This window comes from Ceratotherium simum, chromosome 13 (assembly GCF_057802395.1).
Source record: "Ceratotherium simum simum isolate JZ-2026a chromosome 13, ASM5780239v1, whole genome shotgun sequence".
Lineage (NCBI taxonomy): Eukaryota > Metazoa > Chordata > Mammalia > Perissodactyla > Rhinocerotidae > Ceratotherium > Ceratotherium simum.
Window position 1 is genome coordinate 3,139,239 of NC_141912.1, and position 21,441 is coordinate 3,160,679.

At 41.1% G+C, this 21,441-nt stretch overlaps 1 protein-coding gene across 4 annotated transcripts in view; it reads left to right on the top strand.

The window, feature by feature from the left end:
• Positions 1 to 2,073: 2,073 nt before the first annotated feature.
• The window catches only part of RIPK1 (receptor interacting serine/threonine kinase 1), a 41,863-nt gene continuing 22,495 nt past the window's right edge, over positions 2,074 to 21,441 (top strand). Inside the window, exons 1-6 of one of the 4 annotated variants that reach the window (XM_087437930.1) lie at positions 2,074 to 2,193; positions 12,013 to 12,233; positions 13,058 to 13,214; positions 15,543 to 15,680; positions 16,963 to 17,191; positions 19,014 to 19,163. In XM_087437930.1, the coding sequence (XP_087294056.1) occupies positions 12,082 to 12,233; positions 13,058 to 13,214; positions 15,543 to 15,680; positions 16,963 to 17,191; positions 19,014 to 19,163 (826 nt within the window). In that variant the 5' untranslated portion in view covers positions 2,074 to 2,193; positions 12,013 to 12,081. The other 3 variants (XM_004432163.3, XM_087437929.1, XM_087437931.1) reach the window with 3 other exon arrangements.

A 21,441-nucleotide genomic window follows, 5' to 3' on the forward strand; every position in this document is an offset into this window, starting at 1 on the left:
TAGTTGTTTACTCAAGCCTTCTCAGTGGTATCTTTCCTGGTCACTCCATCTAAAATTCTGATATGCTCCCCACACATACATGCACATCTCCTACCCAGCTTTGTGCTTTTACTCTCTCAGGGCTCACCACTAACCAACTAGTTCACGCATTTATTTTGTTGTTTTTGTTTTTTCCAATATCCCCCCTAGAATGTAAGCTCCACAAAGGTAGAGATTTTTGTCTGACTTATTCACAACTGAGTCTTTAGTGCCTAGAACAGGTGCTTTGTATATATCTATGAATCACTTGTATCTACCACCAGATACTCTTGTATCTAGCTCCTGCTTGGCATAGCCAGAAATGTTTGTTGAATGAATAAGTACCCCTTTCACTTTTTTTATGTGTGTATATCTTTTCTAAAAAATTAATAACTTTATTTTTTAGAACAGCTTTAGTTTCACAGCAAAACTGAGTGGAAAGAACAGAGTTCCCACATATTCTATCCCCCGCCCCCACACAAAGCCTCTCCCACCATCAACGACCTACACCAGTGTGGTATGTTTGTTACAATCAATGAACCAACACTGACACATTATTATCAACCAAAGGCTAGAGTCTACATTAGGTTTCACCCTTTGTGTTGTACACTTATGGGTTTTGACAAATATATAATGTATCCACCATTATAGTATCATACACAGTAGTTTCACTACCCTAAAAATCGCCTTTGCTCCGCCTATTCATCCATCGTCCTGCAAACCTGACAACTGCTGACTTTTTTTTTTACTGTCTTCATAACTTTGCCTTCTCTACGATGTCATATAGTTGGAATCATACATTATATAGCTTTTTCAGATTGGCTTCTTTCACTTAGAAATAAGTCTTTAAGGTTCCTCCATGTCTTTTTGTGGCTTGATAGCTCATTTTTTAGTGCTGAATGATATTCCATTGTATGGATGGATCACAGCGTTTTTGTCCATTCGCCTACTGAAGGACATATTGGTTGCCTTCAAATTTTGGCAATTATGTATAAAGATGCTATAAACATTAATGTGCAGGATTCTGTATGGACATAAGCATTCAACTCATTTGGGTAAATACCAAGGCATGTGATTGCTGGATCCTATGGTAAGACCATTTTTAGCTTTTTAAGAAACCGCCAAACTTTCTTCCAAAGTGCTGCACCATTTTGCATTGACACCAACAATGAATGGGAATTCCTATTGTTCCACATCCTCACCAACATTTGGTGTTGTCTGTGTTTTGGACTTTAGCCATTCTAATAGGTATGTAGTGGTATCTCATTGTTTTTCAAATTTGCAATTCTCTAATGACCTACAAGGTTGAGCATCTTTTCCCATGCTTATTTGCCATCTGTATGATGATGTGTCTGTTCAGACCTTTTGCCCATTTTCTAATTGGGTTATTCCTTTTCTTATTGTTGAGTTTTAGGAGTTTGTAGTGTATTTTGGGTAACAGTCCTTTATCAGATACGTCTTTTGCAAACATTTACTCCCAGTTTGTGGCTTCTCATTCTCTTTACGTATAAATCTTTTTACAATATGTAATCATGCTGAGCATATAATTTGCTTTCTAACATAACACTATAGCAAGCATTTCCTATTTTGCCTGAGACTTCCCAATGGCTATTTTAAAGAGCTGCAAAATAAATATCACATTTCTTCCTCTACAGCCCCGCAGAGATGTTATTATCCCCACTTTGGAGGTGAAGAAAGGTAAAAGAACGGTAATTTGCCTGCAGCAGAGCTCAGATTCCCCTGGGTAATTCACCCAGCGTGTTCCGCTAGGCCAAGCTGCCTCTCCGCCGCGGAGGTTTCTATGACTAGGTGACGTTTCCTCTTTTCTTTCGGTCTCCCAGCTCGCTTTAAAACAAAGTAAAGCCGCAACCCTTAGGCTGACAGATCACCGGGATTTTAAACGTGGGTACCAGGCCCCGCTGGCGAGGGGCGGGCGCTCGCCCGGTCCTCCTCCGGGGCAGGAGCAGGGGCAGGGGCGGAGCGAGCAATCCACGCCCTCCCGCCGGCCGAGCTCACTCACTCGAAGAGAAACGGCGCGGACAGCGGACCGGCTCCCGGACGCGGCGGTCCCTGGGGGCCCACACTCGCGGCGCCCGGGCGCGCTGTCCAGCGGGCGAGGGAGCGCGGGCCGCGGCTGGACGCGCGCCGGACGGCAGGCCCACGGAGCCGGGCGCGGTGAGCGGGGCGGGGCGGCCACTCTGCGGCCCGGTCTCCCCGAGCCCGCCGAGCTCCGCGCCCAGTGACCCCCTCGTCAGGCTCGGGCGTGCTGCCGCGGCGGAGTCCTGCCTGACTCCCCCGCCGCCGCTCTCCCCTCGCCCGGGCCTAGGGAAGTTGACCGCGGAAGCGAAAGTAAATCGCGCTCGGGTGCGTCTGCGCGCAGGCAGTGGCGGCGGCGCCCAGCTTCCGCGAGAGCGGCGTCCGGGCGGGCGGGACTTCCTGACCCGGCCCGCGGCGGCGGGAGGGCGACTGAGCTCCCGGCCGTCAGCCCGGGCGTGGGCCCGGTGGGTGGTGGGCGGGGCCCGGGGCGTTCCCGGAAGTCGGGCGGTGGGAAGGCCCCTGGCGTTTCCGGAAGTCGGGCGGTGGGAAGGCCAGTGGCGTTCCCGGAAGTCGGGCGGGAGACAGCTGACTGTCCGAGGTCCAGCCTGGCTTCGTCTTCGCGGAGGTTTAGGTGTAAATCCATAGAGGGGCGGAGACCTGCCCTCGCGCCCCGATAACAGTGTGACGTTGGGGCCTTGTTGTTATCGTTGTTGTTGTTTTGGTAGGGATGATGGGTTTTTATTGCAGTATCATTAAGATACAGTAGTGTATGCTCCTGCCGTAATAGGGTTAGGTGGATATCTCCGGCTGGGACTTCTTACCAACCCTCTGCAAAGGGCTTTTACTCCTGCACTTGGGGCCGCAGCGGGTTGCCAGTACAATCAAAAGCTTTTCCGCATAATCTTGGAAGTGAGTTGGCAGATGAGAAAGAAGGGTCGACAGCCAGAGCGACAAAGGGATGCCTGTCATAACTCTAGGAGCCCTCTTCAGTGGTCGGTGGCATTTGCTTTTGTGAAGTGCTGCAGATTCTCTTCAGGGTTGTGAAGAGGCTGAGCTACATTCTCCTCTCCTAAGCATTTGACAAAACCCCACAAGGAAATGGGGGGTGTTGTTCGTTTCTTTGTGTCTTGCTGATCATTTGGCTCTTCTTTGCTCAGAGCTCTTGTTTATCTTATACAGAGTCTGAGGCTATAATAATCAACTAACTTTGCAGAAGTCCTTTGGTCTTTAGACCACCTTTAATTCTTCCCTGATTTACACTGGAAGAAACCAAGGCACAGAGTGAACTTTGGGATGTAGAGTGATTTGATTTGCATTTTGTAACCACCAGGTAGATGCAAGAGTAAGGAGGAAATTGTGGTCAATTATAAATGTGGAAAACCACAGCTCATCTAAACACAAAGCAAAGATTAAACTTACTTAAAATTTGGGGTGTATCATCGTTATTATTACTGATAAAACAGCAATAACGTTTAACTATAATTTTCGTTTTCCTCTGCACTATATTGAGGACCAGAGATATGTTGTACTTTCAGGATTGTGAATGTTGAGAATTAATAAAAATTCCTAAAATATCAACTTCCAAAATTACAAACTATTATTTGGTGCTTATTAATCCATAACATGTTAATACCACCAATATGATCTGGGAGTTTGAAAATAGTGTCCCATGCTTTGGTCGGATATTATACTCTTGCAAAAATGATTGTGTACTAACCTGTAGAATATTCATTTTGAACCGTATGTTTTTAAAATTTAGTTTGTACATTCCCCATGTTTCTGAACGTAGCGTAACTCATTGACTGTAGGTGAGCAAGGCTGTAAGATTAGGTCTTTGCATCTGATTTTAACAAAGACAGATTTATCGTTTGCTATCTAGAGAAGTAGCAAGTGTTAGTGAATCAGTAGTGGAAGTTTGCGTGAAGAGGTGAAGGTTCAGTTCCAGGATCTGCCATTTTAGATGAATCATTTAATTCTAAATTTTAGTTTCTTTATTTGTAAATTGGAATGATGATAATAAAACTTCATGGGCTCATCATGTGCCAGTGTACATGATAATGCTTGGTTAAACTCTTTCAGTCTAGTCTGTTGCTCATCATTTGGCTCTTGCTTGCTGAGACCTCTTGTTTATCTGGGGCAAAGCATCAAGCTGCAATAATCAGAGAACCTTAGAGAAGTCCATGTTGGATACCTGAGTAAAATCAGAATTCTGTTAGCAGGTAAGAAGGGGGGTAATGAAAGTAGGCAACCAACATTTTCTGTCAGACTCATTATATGTGGTCATCATTGAAAAATTGAAAAAACAGTCCTCTACCACTGAAAGGTAACTATGAATATTTTTTTTAAAACTTTTTTATTGAAGTATGACATGTACAGAAAAGTGCACAAATCATAACTGTATAGCTCTATGAAGTATCACAAAGTGAACGTTACTCAGGTCAAGAAATAGAACATTGCCATCACTCCTGAAGCCTCCTATCCTTCACTGCCTCCTGTCTCCCACGTAACTAACTGCTGTCCTGACTGTTAGTAGCATAAATTAATTCTGTCTGGCTTTTTGGTATTAATTATTATTTATTTATATTTTTCACCAGTTTTATTGATGTATAATTGACAAACAAAATTGATATAAATATTTTGATATATAGATTTATCCTGCCTTAGAAAGTAATTTGTTTGTGAAATTTCTTGGAATTTTCAGTTAATTTTAGTGGAAAAAAATTTGCTTCTCTGAGTCCCTGAATTAATATCCATTTATGCAAAACATTAAGAAATCCCATTAAAATGGACACAATTACATTATTAGTTGAAATTAGGTATCATAACATGATATAATAGGCCAGTGTGTTTCGTTAATTACTCTGTAATATGGCTTTATGATGTGGTTTTCTACCTGCCTACGCTTTTTTTTTAGTGACTCTTGGGTATCTAAACCACTCATAAGGCCTTCCTAAGATATTCAGTGCTTGCGAAGTTGAATTTTTCATGGGGAAAAGGGGAGGGCAAACAGTAAAAACAAAAAGAATCATGGGAAACCATGCATAAGATTAAATAAGATCAGGGGCCAGTTAAGTTAGGAGCACTCTGCTTTGGTGGCCTGGGTTCGCAGGTTCGGATCCCAGGCACAGACCTACACCACTCATCTGCCATGCTGTGGCAGCGACCCGTGTACAAAATAGAGGAAGACTGGCACAGATGTTAGCTCAGGGCTAGTCTTCACGCAAAAAAAGAGGAAGATTGGCAAGAGATGTTAGCTTGGGGCGAGTCTTCCTCACCAAAAAGAAAAAAAAAGATTAAATAAGATCAGACTAAACCAGCGAACTGCAAGACTGTAAGGAGAACTGATGAGTCCAGAGCCAAGCTCACAATGCGCAGCAGCCCACCTGGAGACCTCCTTTCTCTGAGAGCCATCATGCTGGCAGGATGCACTGCAAATCCTGGTTGGTCTCGGCAAATTTGAGGAGAGAAGACCTGGGCTGAAGGAGAGATACAAATAGAACTCCTTATAAAACTGAAATCCTGTACCCAAACTGGCGGGCATAGTTATAATTTCTTCCTGTTTCTTTGTGAGTGTTTTTTTTTATGTTATTAAACATTCATATTCAACATCATTTTTGAAAACTGCTATATATATTTCAGAATGTGGGTGGGTCATAACTTGGTCTCACCTCTGTATGTGTAAATTGTTTTATCTGCTTTTGTGGTTCTATGTAATGTCACTGGGAACATCCTGTACATTATCAGCATCTCTGATTCAATTCCTGAGAATAAAGAACTACTGCATGAAGGAATTATTCCCTTTAGAAGATAGTTTTTATTATAGATGTAATTTGCATTCATTTTAGAAAATTTGGAAAATGTAATAAAAGTGTAAAGAAGAAAGTAAAAATCACCCTACCATCCAGATATAATCCTTGCTAACATTTTGGTGTCTCTCTTTTTCTGTTCATAGATCTATATGTATATCTAGCCATCTATGTGTGTGTGTGTCTATATACACACACACACATGCAGATGACTATATGGATATATATGATATATATATATATATATCATTTTTACAGACTACAATTTTGAATGGCTATATAATATTCCATCTTATGAATGTGCTGTAATTCATTTAACTGTATGCTTTATTTTGGGGCAATTAAATAGTCCTTATTTTAAAATAATTGTCCATTTAATGATCAACTGCTATATGTCAGGTTCTGTGCTAGGTACTGTAGACAGTGTGCAAGACAGTTTCCTGCCTTCTGTGAGCTTAATTAGAAACAATTCTTGAATTAGAGCTGTCTTAACTGTTTCAAGGGAGAAGTACAGGGTACTGTGAAAGTGTCTTATGAGAAAATTTAGGATGGAAGACTGAGGAAATGACATTTCGCTGAGACCTGAAGGATGAGCAGCACCTAGCCAGGAGAAGAAAGTGCCCTAAGAGGGTTGCAGGGGAGAGTGGCGCATATTACTCTGTCTCCCTCAAACCCCCTCATTCTCGCAAGGATTGGTCAGTAGAGAATTGCTGAGCAGAGTGATCCTAGCTGTGTATTGGCATTCTCAAAGCCCAGTGTAACGAGATAAATGTGGGCTGCTGGGCCAACCATAGCCAGAACCATAAAGCAGACAACAAATGTGTTTTCGCATATTTTGTCTTATATAATTTTTACCAGTCCTATGAGGCAGTTTTGCAAATGAGGAAATTGAGGCTTATGTAAGTTACCCAAGTCACAGGGCTAATAAATTGTAGAGCTGAAGTTCATAAAAGAGAAAGTCCTGGCTCTTTCCACCATCATTATGGCTTCTGCCACCTCACCTTTGATGCCTGCCTCACTCCCATCCCCTCAATCTTCATGCCCTTTATCTGTGTAGCCGCCCCCCCGTCTCTGCCTCACAGACATGTTTCTTCCTAGAGGGTACTTCCTGTGTGGCAGTGTCTTGTGTTACAGGAAGATGGCCCATAGCCTTGTCTACTGTGCTGATATGTGAGCTTTTTTGGGGTGCCAGGGCCCACCCACAGCCTTTGTACAAGGTGTAGAAGATTGGTTACCTGAGCCAGACTGCAGCAGGCCACTGCATAAGACTGCTGTCAGCCTAGGAATTTTAAGAAATCCCTCCAGGTACTTTTTTTTTTAACTCCTTCCTCCTCAACATTTTATTATGAAAAATTTCAAAGTGCAAAGTTAAAAAGATGTTACATCAGGAACAAGGCAAGGATGCCCACCCTTGCCACTTTTATTCAATGTTAGTATTAGAAGTCCTAGCTAGAGCAATTAGGCAAGAAAAAGAAATAAAAGGAACCCAGATTCAAAGGGAAGAAGTAAAACTGTTACTATTTTAGAAGACATGATATTATACATAGAAAATCCTAAAGACTCCATCAAAAGACTGTTAGAACTAATAAATTCAGTAATGTTACATGATGCAAAATCAATACACAAAAGTCTGCTGTGTTTTTATACACTAATAATGAACTATCAGCAAGAAAAATTAAGGAAAAAGTCCCATTTACAATTGCCTCAAAAAGAATAAAATACCTAGAAATAAATTTAACCACGGTTAAATATCTGTATACTGAAAACTACATAATATTAAGGAAAGAAATTGAAGAAGGCACAAATAAATGGAAAATAATCCATTCTGTGCTCATGGATTGGAACAATTAATATTGTTAAAATGTCCAAATGTCCATACTGCCCAAGGCAATCTACAGATTCAATACAATCCCTGTCAAAATTGCAATGGCATTTTTCACAGAAATAGAACAGACAATCCCAAAATTTATATGGAACTACAAAAGACCCTGAATAGCCAAAGCAATCTTGACAAAGAAGAACAAAGCTGGAGGCATCACACTCCTTGATTTCAAACTCTATTACAAAGCTACAGTAATTAAAACAGTATGGTATTGGCATAAAAACAGACAGATCAATGGAACAGAATAGAGAGCCCAGAAGTAAACCCATGCATATATGGTCATTAATTCATGACAAAGGAGCCAAGAATATACCATGGGAAAAGGACAGTGTCTTTGATAGATGATGTTGGAAAAATTGGACAACCACGTGCAAAATAAGGAAACTGGACCACTACCTTACACCATACACAAAAATTAACTCAAAATGGATTAAAGACTTAACATAAGACCTCAAAACCATAAAACTCCTTGAAGGAAACACAGGTGGTAAGCTTCTTGACATAAGTCTCAGCAATGATTTTTTGAATCTGATAGCAAAAGCAAAAATAAACAAGTGGGACTATATCAAACTAAAAGGCTTCTGCACAGCAAAGGAAACCATCCCCAAAATAAAAAAGGCAGCCTACTGAATGGGAGAAAATATTTGCAAATCATATCTGATAAGGGGTCAGATATATATATCCAAAATATATAAAGAGCTCAATAACAAAAAAAAAAACAATCATTAAAAAATGGGCAGAGTATCTGAATAGGCATTTTTCCAAAGAAGACATACAGATGGACAACAGGTACATGAAAAGATGCTTGATATCACTAATCATAAGGGAAATGCAAATCAAAACCACATGAGATCTCACCTCACGCCTGTTGGAATGGCTGTTATCAAAAAGACGAGAAATAACAAGTCTTGGTGAGGATGTAGAGAAAAGGGAACTCTGCCTTGTTGATGGGAATGTGAATTGGTGCAGCCACTGTAGAAACAGTATGGAGGCTCCTCAAAAAATTAAAAGCAGAACTACCATATGATCCAGCAATTCCACTTCTGGGTATTTAGCCAAGAAAATGAAAACTCTAACTTGAAAAGATATATGCAGCACTATTTACAATAGCCAAGATATGGAGACAACCTAAGTGTCCATCAATGGATGAATGAATAAAGAAATTGTGGAATATATACACGATACAATACTATTCAGCCATAAGAAATAATGAAGTCTTGCCATTTGCAACAATGGGTGGATGGACCACAAGGGCATTATGCTAAGTAAAATAAGTCAGATAAAGACAAATACCATATGATCTCCCTTATATGTGGAAGCTCATAGATACAGCGAACAGATTGGTGGTGGTTGCCAGCAACAGAGAGTGGGGCGTGGGAGAAATGGGTGAAGGGGGTCCACGCAAATAAATAATGCAATGTGGTATCCTGGACTGGATCTTGGAACAGAAAAAGGACATTAGTAGAAAAATTTAAAAAAGGAGAGAGTTTAGTTAATAGTAACGTACCATTGTTGGTTTCTCAGTTTTGACAAATGTACTATTAGGAGAAACTGGGTGAGGAGTATATAATACCCTCTACACCCTTCTACAATAAAAATGTAGAAGCAAAAAAAACCTAAAAATTAAAAAGATTTTACAGTGAACTCTCGTATATCTACCATCTATATCATTTTACACTGCTTGCTTTATCACATAACTGTTCATCTCCTTATCCCTCTCTCCATCCACCATTCTATCTGCAAAGTAAATTCCAGATACCAGTACACTTTCTTCTAAATATTTCAGCATGTATACTACTAACTAGAGTTCAATATGTTTACTTATTTTTCTTTTGATGTAAAATTTACCTGTAATTCTTAAGAATAGATTTGCTGAGTATTGACAGATGCTTATGCCTGTGTAACCCTAACCTCCACTGAGCTGATAGAACATCATGATCACTACAGCGAGTTCCCTCCTGCCCCATCCCACTCAATCCTGACCCTGTCCCTGGGCAACCAGTGTTCCTTTTCCAACATAGATTAATTTGTTCTAGAACTTCTTATAAATGGAATCATACAGTATGTATTCTTTTGTAGAACGCTTCTTTTACTCAGCATAATGTTTTTGTGACTCACCCACTTTGTCGTGTGTATTAGTAGTTCATTGCTTTTTATTGCTGAGTAGTATTCCACTGTATGAATATAGCACAGTTTTATCCCATTCTCCTATTGATGGATAACTGTTTCCAGTTTGGGGCTGTCATGAATAAAGCTTCTATGAACATTGTACAAGTCTTTTGGGACATGTATATTCATTTCTCTTGGGATTAGAACTGCTTGATCATAGTGTAGATGTATGTTTAGTTTTATAAGAAACTGCCAGAACTTTTGTCAAAGTGATTATACCATTTTACACTCCCACCACCAGTGCATGAGAATTCCAGTTGCTTCATGTCTTTAGGTATTTAGTGGGATCAGCCTTTTTAATTTTGGATGTTCTGGTGGGTGTGTGGTGGTATTTCATTGTGGTCCCTCGGGATTTTTATTCTTCATTTCAGTTTGGGGAAAATGAATGGAAGGAAAGAAGGGAAGAAGGATGAGGAAAATAGTTCTGTTTTGAGATTGTGTACCTTATATACTTCATAGCACTGATGTACAAATTCTCCAAATTCTCATCCTTTTCACATCTTCGTATTATTTTTAGATAGTGCATTTTTCTTTTTATATTCTTCAGATTTCTTCTTTTGTTCATAATTACTTTAAATATGTTTATTTTCTAAGGGTATTCAGTTATTTAATTACCTGAAGTTCTTTGGTGGCTGATGCTGCTTTTTGTTGTATCTGCTGGATCTGGCTCATGGTGAACTTTTTCTTTTGTGTTTTATAATTTTGGAAAGGGAGCTCGTGTTAAGTTAGGCTCTATTTGTGGGAATCCTGTCTGGTCTGGCTTGAAAGTGTTTTGTTTGCTTTAGCCTTGTAACCCACGGATGTCATCAGCCTGTGACCACTTTCTATATAAAAGTTCTTAGTTTGGGGGATCCTGGCCATAAGAGGAGTGTAAATTCAAAGCCCAGATCTATTTGAAGACAGGCCCAAGGTTATGAATTCACATGGAGACTTCTTTTTATACCCCATGCCCGGTCTAAGACCATCAAGTTTCTTTGTTAGTGGACTGCTTTTCTTCTAGTCCATCCTTTAGTTGAGGGGTAGGGTAACAGATTGAGGAGTGCCATCTTAACGGAAGAGTCTTTGTTCCAGCCCTCTTTTCTTGCATGCCCTGACCTCAACTCCTGTCCTTGGCTGGGTTTTAAACCTGGACCTTTGGATGTCGAGGTTGGCAGTGCCCTTCAGGGCCACTGTCTTAGTCAGTTTGGCTGCTATAACAAATTACCATAGATGGGGTGGCTTAAACAATGGACATTTATTTCTCACAGTCTGTAGACTGGAGTTCCAAGATCAAGGCCCCGGCAGATCCAGTGCCTGGTGAGGGCCCGCTTCCTGGTTTGCAGGTGGCCATCCTCTCATTGTTCCTCACATAGTGGAGAGAGAGAGAGAGAGAGAAAGTTCTATCATGTCTTTTATAACTAATCTCGTTGCTGAGGTCTCCACCTTCATGACCTAATTGCCTCCTAAAGGCCCTACCTCCTAACACCACATTGGAGTTAGAGCTTCAACATACGAGTCTTGGGTTGGACACAAACATTCGTTCATAGCAGCCACCCTGTGGTTGCTGCCTCATGGCTAGTACCCTGTCTGTTTCAGTCCCTGGAGTTATTTTCCTTTAGACTGAGCCTAGCTATGCAATTGAATGGATGTTTGCACTATGTTGTCCAACATATACAGTCATGCGCCACATCACAACATTTCGGTCAGTGACGGACCGCATATATGATGGTGGTCCCATAAGATTAGTACCACATAGCCCAGGTGTGCAGTAGGCTGTACCATCTAGGTTTGTGTAAGTACACTCCATGATGTTCACACAACGACGCCTAACAACGTGTTTCTCAGAACGTATCCCTATTGTTAAGTGACATGATTGTGTAGGTCCTTTGTAGCCAGAGGGTTTTTAAAACTCTTTTGTCCTCTGTGTTGCCAGAAATGAAAGTCTAAGGAATAAAACTTGTGGTGTTCTGTGATTCTTGGCAATATGAAAAACAGTTCATCTTAGAGATTATAAATCTTTCCTCGGAAAGTAAAGGCACACCAAGCATATGGTGGAACTTTATGTAAGTTTTTTGAATAATGACTCTTTTGCACTGAGATATCCTCTTGTTTTCTTTACAGGGCACAGCTCCGAGGGAAAAAAAAGTGGTGTATTTTTGGGCATTCTGAGCATTCAGAAGGAAACCAGACATGTCCTTGGATGACATTAAGATGAAATCTAGTGACTTCCTGGAGAAGGAGTATCTAGACAGTGGGGGCTTCGGAAAGGTGTCTTTGTGTTTGCACAGGTCCCATGGACTCGTCATACTGAAAAAGGTGTACACAGGGCCCAAGCGCACCGAGTGAGTGGGGGCAGAGGTGGGGGGCCAGATTACGGGCTGGCCGTGGGAGGCAGTTATCGCAGAGGGGCAGGACGAGGCCGTGGATAAGAGTGGCACAGGCTCTAGGATGAGACAGACCATGATGTAAGTGTCAGCACACGGGCTTCATGTCAAATAACCCTGCAAAGTGGTTATTATTATCCCTCCACTGCTGATGAGGATTCTGAGGTTGGTTAGTGAAGAGCTCACAGCTAGTAAATAATGGAAGAGAAATGAAGGGAAGGAAATAGAGAAAGGGAAGGAGATAGACAGTGATGAGGGAGGCAATGAAAAGAAAATGGAAGGCATCAGTGAAGATAGACTTATTTACTTGACATTTTTGGTGAGAACCAGCCCTAAGTATGGAGGAAAAAAAATGTGGTTCATTATTTAGAGATTCCAGGAACCCTCTCCCTAAAGCAATTGGTGGAGTGGATTACTTCTCTCTCTCTTGCCAGAGTGGTTGTAGAGAGAGGCTGCATTTTTTGTTATATTGTCCACCACAACCCTTTTTTCTGGCTGCGTTTCATTGCTGCTGTTCATTTACTTTTCGTTCATTCATTCATCGATTTAACATTTCTTGATCACTCACTTCCAGTCACTGGGAAGGAGGAATATAAAGATGAACGAGAAACTACTCTGCCTTCTAAAGCTTGTAGTGTGTGCCTGGAAGAGATCAGTACGTGCACAAATAATGACAAAAGCATGTGATGTGACGTGTTGAAGGTGTATCCTGTGTTTTTGGGGAGCACAAAGGGAAAAGGGGCTAACTCTGCCCATCTTAACAGCACCTGTCCCTTCCACAGGTACAACGAGTCCCTCCTTGAGGAGGGCAAGATGATGCACAGGCTGAGACATAACCGGGTGGTGAAGCTCCTGGGCATCATCATAGAAGAAGGAAACTACTCTCTCGTGATGGAGTACATGGAGAAGGGCAACCTGATGCGTGTGCTGAAAGCTGAGGTAGAGAGAGCTTTTCCGTGCCATCTCCAGGCACAGCGACTTGGGTGCTGGTTGTCTGTTGTGGTTATCATCATGGTGTTCTTCTGTAGCTTGTTGGTGTGAAATATCCCTAAGTGAATTGCTAAATATTTTGGATTTTCTGAAGTCCATCCCTCATTAAATCTCCCTTGACTTTCCAGAAGGTGTTCTTGCCCCCTCTCAATCCCTGCAGACAGGTGTCTGTGTCCCTCACTTGGAGGGTCCCCTCTATGTCTTAGTATTGTAGTTGGCTTTTGTCAGACATTCTAAGATCCACAATTCAGAGATAGGCACTGTCTTCACGGAGCACATGGTCTGACATGGGGTATATGCGTAATGGATAATAGTTAAATGTTGACTGATGGAAAAAAGGATGTACACAATAGATGACTGTATGAGAAGATGGAATATTAAAGATTGCACTTTGATATCATTTAAGAAATTTATAGGTTAAGTATAGAATATTAGAGGCAACAACACTGGATAAAGAAGACTTAAAACAGGAAAATAAAAATTGTTTACCAAAACCAAATAACTTTAAAGCATTTTTGAAAAGTTTAGGTACCTATTGAGAGCAAGGCCTTGTGCTGGTTGCTGAGGGAGCAATAGCAGATTTGACCCAGACAGGTAATGGGGGCCAGATAAGTAAGTGAATGGGGTGGTATAAGGGTGTTCCATAGACAGCCTCACAGTGTGCTGTGGGAACACAGAGGAGAGGCACTCACCCCAGCATGGGATAGAGAGGAAGGGATTCCAGAAGGAGGATGCTTGAGCCAAAGTCTGAAGGGCAAGTGGAGGTTTTGAAGCAGAGAATTAGGGAATAAGGTTCCAGGCAGAGAGAATGGCCCGTGCAAAGGAACGAGAGTATGCCAAATTTGGGAAACTGCAAATAGCTGGGTTTAGCCAAAGCATAGACTGCATGTAGGAGTGGTGGGATATGACTGCCTTTATGGCAAATATTCCCCCTTTTCCCCTTCTTCTCCCCCAACCCAACTGCCCAAAGCTATGTCAATTCTTCTAAATCACAGACATCTCTCACAAATACCTATAGGAAGGATAAAAGATAATCACTTATATCTGTTGTATTGTAATTTGATCAGATTGCTCTTCTCCCCAAAACTAGGTAAGATCAGCCACATGAAGTCAGTAGGCATTTTGATTGGGAGATAAGTCATTTGGGACAAGAGGCATTCTGCAGGATCATGCAAAGATGAGGAGTGCATCAGTTGAGGCTCAAGAATAAAGTCAGGAGGACATGAGGGAGCAAAGCAGAAAGAGGGATGAGAAGGGAATCCACTTTGCTTGCTCAGAACTTTTTCCTAAGTCCAAAGGTATACCAAGGAAGAAAGGAAAATCTTTTCTGCAATTTTTTGTATGGTGGTGATCAGGCTATTAATAGCGTAGTTCAGCTGCATCATGAGTTAAATATGGTTTGGGAGTTGACTTGGGAATCTGACTTCCATCATTTAAATTTTTTTTTCTGTTTACCAACAATTAGCATACACATAAATATTTAGGAAACAGCCTGTTTGTAAACTAGAGACTTACACACACACAGTTTGTTATTGTCTTTTAAATGTTAAGCAAAACTAATGTTTCACCACTCTAATAGAAACTGGTATCGTCTGTATTAGCATTGATGTTCATACAGCTAGAATACCATTGTAAGTAAGAGTGACTTGAGACTTTACAAAGACCTGAAGTATCTGATACTAAATCACCAAACAGATACGAAATTCACTTCAGCATTGTTTTAACACCGTGTTATCTCATAGATTAACTTTTCCATGTTTGTAATCAGAGTGCATTTCCTTGTATTCTTTTTTCTCTTAACGTCATTTCATACACATATTTCCATGAATATTGTTCACATATTTAATATATAGTAGCGTATCACATTAGTATACTATAGAGCATATTTGTGTTTTTTTGTATATTTATTTATCCATTACTTCAACAAATGTTCCAGGCACCATGCTCGGTAGTAAGGATACATCCTAAATAATAATAATAACTCTAAGGTTTTGTTCTCAAGGAGCTTAATTTTATAGCATTTTTATATATTACTATATTGGCATAGAAGTTTTATTTTTACACTGACAAAGCACAACAGTAATACCCTTAGCACCTGGGATGAAATCTTTCTAAAAAGAGGGTTTGTTTTACAATAACAGCAGCGTTGCAGAGCATGATGGAAGGAAACCTGGTAACTGTAACCTCAGTTCAGACCCCACTATTCTTGAATGAAACAGTTACTTTGGTGTGGTTGATTCCCTTTTCATTTCATATACTTAATATCGCTTATTTTAGATCAGTATCCCTCTTTCTGTGAAAGGAAGGATAATTATGGAGACCATTGAAGGAATGTGCTACTTACATGGAGAAGGTGTAATACACAAGGACCTGAAGCCTGAAAATATCCTCGTTGATGATGACTTTCACATTAAGGTAAACCATAATCTAAAGGTTTCTAGAAGATGGGGGTAATTTTAGTTTTAATTCTCCACTGTAAACCCATTTTTATACATGGTACAGGGTCAAGGAAGACCTAGCTCAGCTTATAACTGGTGGTAGTGGTGCTGAAAGGCTCTCTCAAGGATTGAAAAGAAAGATACAGACTTGATGGAGTTTATATTTTTTATTTATTCATTTACTTTCATATTCATTTTTTTATCAGTTTCCTTTTGAAACCTCTCCGTTGTAGTAAAGGGAACAAGGGGACAGAATTTTTCTTGTGTTCACTCGAGCAAGATTTAACTAGGCGGAGCATAATATCGAAGTGGCTTTGGCAGCAGGAATTCAAGCACAAGCATCTGAAAGGGGAAGTGGCATTTGGGGCTCGCACTCAAGAACTGCTTACGCAGGCATCCCTCCACTAGAGGATTCTGCTTCTGACGCTTTGTTCTCATCTCGGGCAGATTTGTATTCCTATTCTTTAAAGGCAGGTTACATTAATAACTTATCTCTTATGTTCTGGGTTAGAATCATTCATCCCCAAATGCTTGGATTCCTAGAGGCAAAAGTGCAACTGTCCCCTTTGATTTCTTCTTAACTGTATTGTTCTGTCATTTTGCCCTGCCACTTCTCTCTTTGTTCTGTATCTGACCTTGGTGTTTTTCTCTCTGCTTTTTTGTTGGTTTTTCTCCTTCTCCCCATCCCATCTTCTCTTAGCTTCAGGCTACCAACTCAAAGCAAGTAACTGCACAGTCCTGTCCTCAGTGTGTCTTTGGAGTCCTTAGAGATTCGCAGCCATGGGCTTCTGGACACCGCTTGGGAAGAGAAAAGGTGCAGTACCCAGTCAGCATCCGCTACACAAATCTGATGCAAAGAAAATACAGTTTTTCCCCAGCCTCAGAAGTAATTAAAAAATACATGCAGAGTAAAGGAGGAATTAGGATAAACATGTTTTGTTGTTGTTCATGTCATCAGTGTCTTCTGCTTTTCTTCTCTTTCCCCCACCCCCCAGCAAATGCCCTGGTTTTATTGCATAAGAACTGAGATACCAGAATTTCACATGGACATTTCTTAGGGGAGATTTTCCAGATGCCTGTGGAAACACAAAGTTTCTATAAGTCTGTTCAGAAGTAGCTGTTTTAAACCTATCTAGTGCAGCCATTTCTGGAAGATTCACTATACCTCGTGTCTATTGGATAGGCCCAAAATTGAAAGTGAAATCTGATTTGCTTATAGCCTTCACAGAACAAGCCCATTGGTTTGCTCTCTTCTGCAGATAGCTGATCTTGGCGTTGCTTCCTTTAAGACGTGGAGTAAACTGACTAAAGAGGAACACAATGAGCGGAGGAAAGTGAACAGGACCTCTAAGAAAAATGGCGGCACCCTCTGCTACATGGCCCCTGAGCATCTGAACGATGTCAACGCAAAGCCCTCAGAGAAGTCAGATGTGTACAGCTTTGCCATAGTACTTTGGGCAATATTTGCAAATAAGGAGCCATATGAAAGTAAGATATTTGTAGAGGAGTGGGACTTGGGTATTAATCAAAATTGTTAAATGAAATAATGGTCTTCAGTGAAATCAGTTAAGATTTATAATTGATTGTGCATTTAATGTCTATCTTACTCACCAGACTGTAAGTTCCACAAGGGCTGGGAACACATCTGGTTTACTCACTGCTGTTTCCCCAGCATCTACACGCGGTGCCTGCAACATAGTAGGTTCTCAGTAAGTTTTCTGAATGAATGAGTAATCTCAGTTTAGGAATCAGGGATCCCAGGACAAGTAGGAGCCTTGATAATGTATCTAAGCTTGGGAAGTGCCATAAAATTCCAGGATTCTTCCTGGGCAGGAAAGCTTGCTTGCTTCTACTTATGAGGACTTACCGTTTTATACTAAAAGGCATACACATTATACTTACATGCATTCACTTACTTCATTCAAGAATTATTTCTTTTCAGTACTTACTGTGGGTACTTTAATTGGAATTGAGAATATAAAGATGAGAAAGACATGGTTCGTGCAGGAGAACAGATACATAAGTAGTCATTCTTGAGTTTAAGTGCCTAAACTAATGGAAATTTTCCTATCCATTCTTCTTGGGTGATTATCCACTCCTGTGGTTTGACGATCACCTTTTTGCCGGTGCCTCTCAAATCTCTTATCTCTAGCCCTGGCCTGGATATCCACTTACCTGTTAGTCAGATCCATTACATGTACAGAGGAACCTCCAAAGCAACATCCTCCCAAACAACTTCATCTTCTAAATGCTCTCCCTGTAGCCCACTCAGCTTTGTTCCTCTTCTCTGTTCAGAAAATGTCATCAACCATCCATCTACCGAGTAGCCTGACCAGAACCTTAGTCATCCCAGACTCAGCCTTGCCCCTCATCTCCCACATCCAATCAGACATCAAAACCTATGAATTCAAGGTGTATGTATGATTCAAGGTACATCTTGAATCCATCCACTTCTCTCTATCCCCACTGGCCTCTGTTTAGTTAAAACTCACTGTATTTCTGCTTCGGGTACCTCATATAGTTCACCATTCACTCTGCAGCCAAACTGTTCGTCCTAAAAAGCAAATATGACCATCTCACTCACCTGTTTAAAATCCTTACAACACTCCCTGTGGCTTTTGGGATAAAGTTCAAATTCTTCAGTATGGAAAACAAGGCCCTTTAAGATCTGCCTTTTGCTTCTCTTTCTGGCTTTATTCCTCACCTCTCCTTCCTTAGTCAATATGTCCAGTTATACTGAACTGCTTGTAATTTCTAGGATGCATCATGATTTCTGGAACTTCCAATCTATCCGTATCTTGCTTTCCTAGCCTGGAATCTTCCTCTCTGAATCCTCCTTCCCCATTCTTTACCTAGATAACTCCTGCTTATTTTTCTGGACTCAACAAAGCCTTCTCTGACCTACTGTTACCAGAACCCCTGTACTTACTTCTTGAATAGCAGTTATCACTCTATATTTTAAGTCACTCATTAAACTGAGCTCCTGAAAAGCAAGAGCTATACCATATTTGTCTTGGTATTAAAATCTGGAGTATGCCATTGGCTTTATCACATATTCCATTTGTTCTGCCAGGAGGCAGCTTTGTTGTGAATTCTGTCTTTCATCTAAAATGTTGTTTGATTGTCTCTGCAATGGAACACATCAACTCCTGGTCTAAGGGCCATTTGCCCCATCAGACGAGGCAGCTATACTAAAAGCATACCCTAGGCAGAGAGAGATAAGCGGCATTGTCCAAGTTCTGTAATCTCCCTGCCTGAGAGGACTGGACCTGAAAGAAAGTCTCAACTTAAGCTCCTCTTTGCATTATAGATGCTATCTGTGAGCAGCAGTTGATCATGTGCATTAAATCTGGGAACAGGCCGGATGTGGAGGACATCATTGAGTACTGCCCGAAGGAGATTATCAGCCTCATGAAGCAGTGCTGGGAGGCGAATCCAGAAGTTCGGCCAACATTTGTTGGTAAGAGCATCTTTTATGACTGTGTAGGATGTATCCTACATGGCAATTTTCCTAGTAAGATGTTGTCAGGAACCCGCTTTGAGTCTTCAGAAAACAAAGTTCCGCTTTACTTGTAATTTCAAACTGATTTTCTAGATTTCAAACATTTTGTTCAGTGAAAAGATCCCATTCCTCCCAAAAGCATGAAGGCATATGAGGCCCTCTTCTTTCTTTTTTTTTCATAATTACCTTTTTTTTTTATTGTGTTAAAATATATATAACACATAATTTGTCATCTTATCCATTTTTCAGTGTACAGTTTAGTGGCATTATGTACATTCATATTGTTGTGCAACTATGACTACCATCCATCTCCAAAATCTTTTCATCTCCCCAAACTGAAACTCTGTTCCCATTAAACAACTCCCCACTCCTCCCCTAGCCCATGGAAACCCCCATTCTACTTTCCATCTCTATGAAGTTGACTCCTCTAGGTACCTCATATAAGAGGAATCATTCAGTATTTGTCCTTTTGTGACTGGCTTATTTCACTTAGCATAATGTCCTCAGGCTTCATCCATGTTATAGCATGTGTCAGAATTTCCTTCGTTTTTATTGCTGAGTGGTATTCCATATATGTCTATACCACATTTTGTTTATCCATTCATCTGTTGATGGACACTTGGGTTGCTTCCACTGGCCCTCTTTTTCTTAGTTCCTTTTATTTCTTTTCCTTCCTCTTGTGTAGCTGGCATCTGTGGAAATGTATGTTGTCATTCAGATTGGGCCTGGAGTAGAGGGAGAAAGAAAGGGGCATGGATGTTTGTCACATCCTTGCACCTCTTCCCATCCCCCTATGTTACCTAGGATCTTGCTGAGATCCTAAAGGCAGAGGAAAGAAGAAAATCAGAGGGAAGGGGCAGAGGAAAGAAGAAAATCAGATGAGGAAAAGATAAATAGTAGGAAGGCACTGAGGAGCCTACAAAGCATTTTGCCCACATATTTCTGCCATGAGAAAACAGAATTAAAGCCCCACCTAGCACAACCTCCTGTTTTCTTATTTGCTCAGTCAGCCTAAATCTTCTTCGGGCTTGGTTTCTTCTCTTCTCTCATGTGTTTTTCACTTTTTTTGAAATTGAAGTTCTGGGCCGGCCCCGTGGCTTGGTGGTTAAGTGCACGCGCTCCGATGCTGGCGGCCCGGGTTCGGATCCCGGGTGCGCACCGAGGCACCACTTCTCCGTTCATCCTGGGGCTGAGTCCCACATACAGCAACTGGAAGGATGTGCAGCTATGACATACAACTATCTACTGGGGCTTTGGGGGGAAAAAATAAATAAATAAAATCTTTAAAAAAAAAAAAAAGAAAGAAATTGAAGTTCTTATTTTGAGATAATTGTATATTTACATGCAGTTGTAAAAAATAACACAGAGACATCCCATGTACCCTTTACTTAGTTTCCCAAACTAGGCCACACTACAGCACAATGTCACAACCAGGATACTGACAGGGATACAGTCAGATACAGAACATTTCCATCACCACAAGGGTCCCTCCTGTTGCCCTCCTATAGCCACACCCACTTCCCTCCCTAACCCTCCCCCTCCTTCACCTCTGGCAACCAATAATCTGTTCTTCATTTCTTTTTGTTTTTGTGTGTATGTGTTTTTTTTTTTTTGTGAGGAAGATCAGCCCAGAGCTAACATCCATGCCAATCCTCCTCTTTTTGCTGAGGAAGACCAGCTTTAAGCTAACATCTATTGTCAATCTTCCTCCTTTTTTTTCCCCCTTTTTCTCCCCAAAGCTCCAGTAGATAGTTGTATGTCACAGTTGCACATCCTTCTAGTTGCTGTATGTGGGACGCTGCCTCAGCATGGCCGGACAAGCGGTGCGTTGGTGCGCGCCCAGGATCCGAACCCGGGCTGCTAGTAGCAAAGCACGCGCACTTAACCGCTAAGCCACGGGGCCGGCCCCTGTTCTTCATTTCTATCATTTGTCATTTCGACAATGTTACATAGACAGAATCATAAAATATCTTTTGGGATTGGCTTTTTGCCACTCAGCATAATTCTCTGGAGATTCACCCAGGTTGTTGTGTTTATCAACAGTTTGTTCCTTTTCATTGCTGAGTAGTATTCCATGGTGTGGAGGTGCCACAGTTTGTGTATTCACTCCCTGAAGGACATCTGGTTTGTTTCCAGTTTGGGGCTATTAGGATAAAGCTGCTGTAAATATTCACGTTACAGGTGTTTGTGTGAATATAAGTCTTTATTTCTCTGGAATAAATATCAGGAGTGAAAT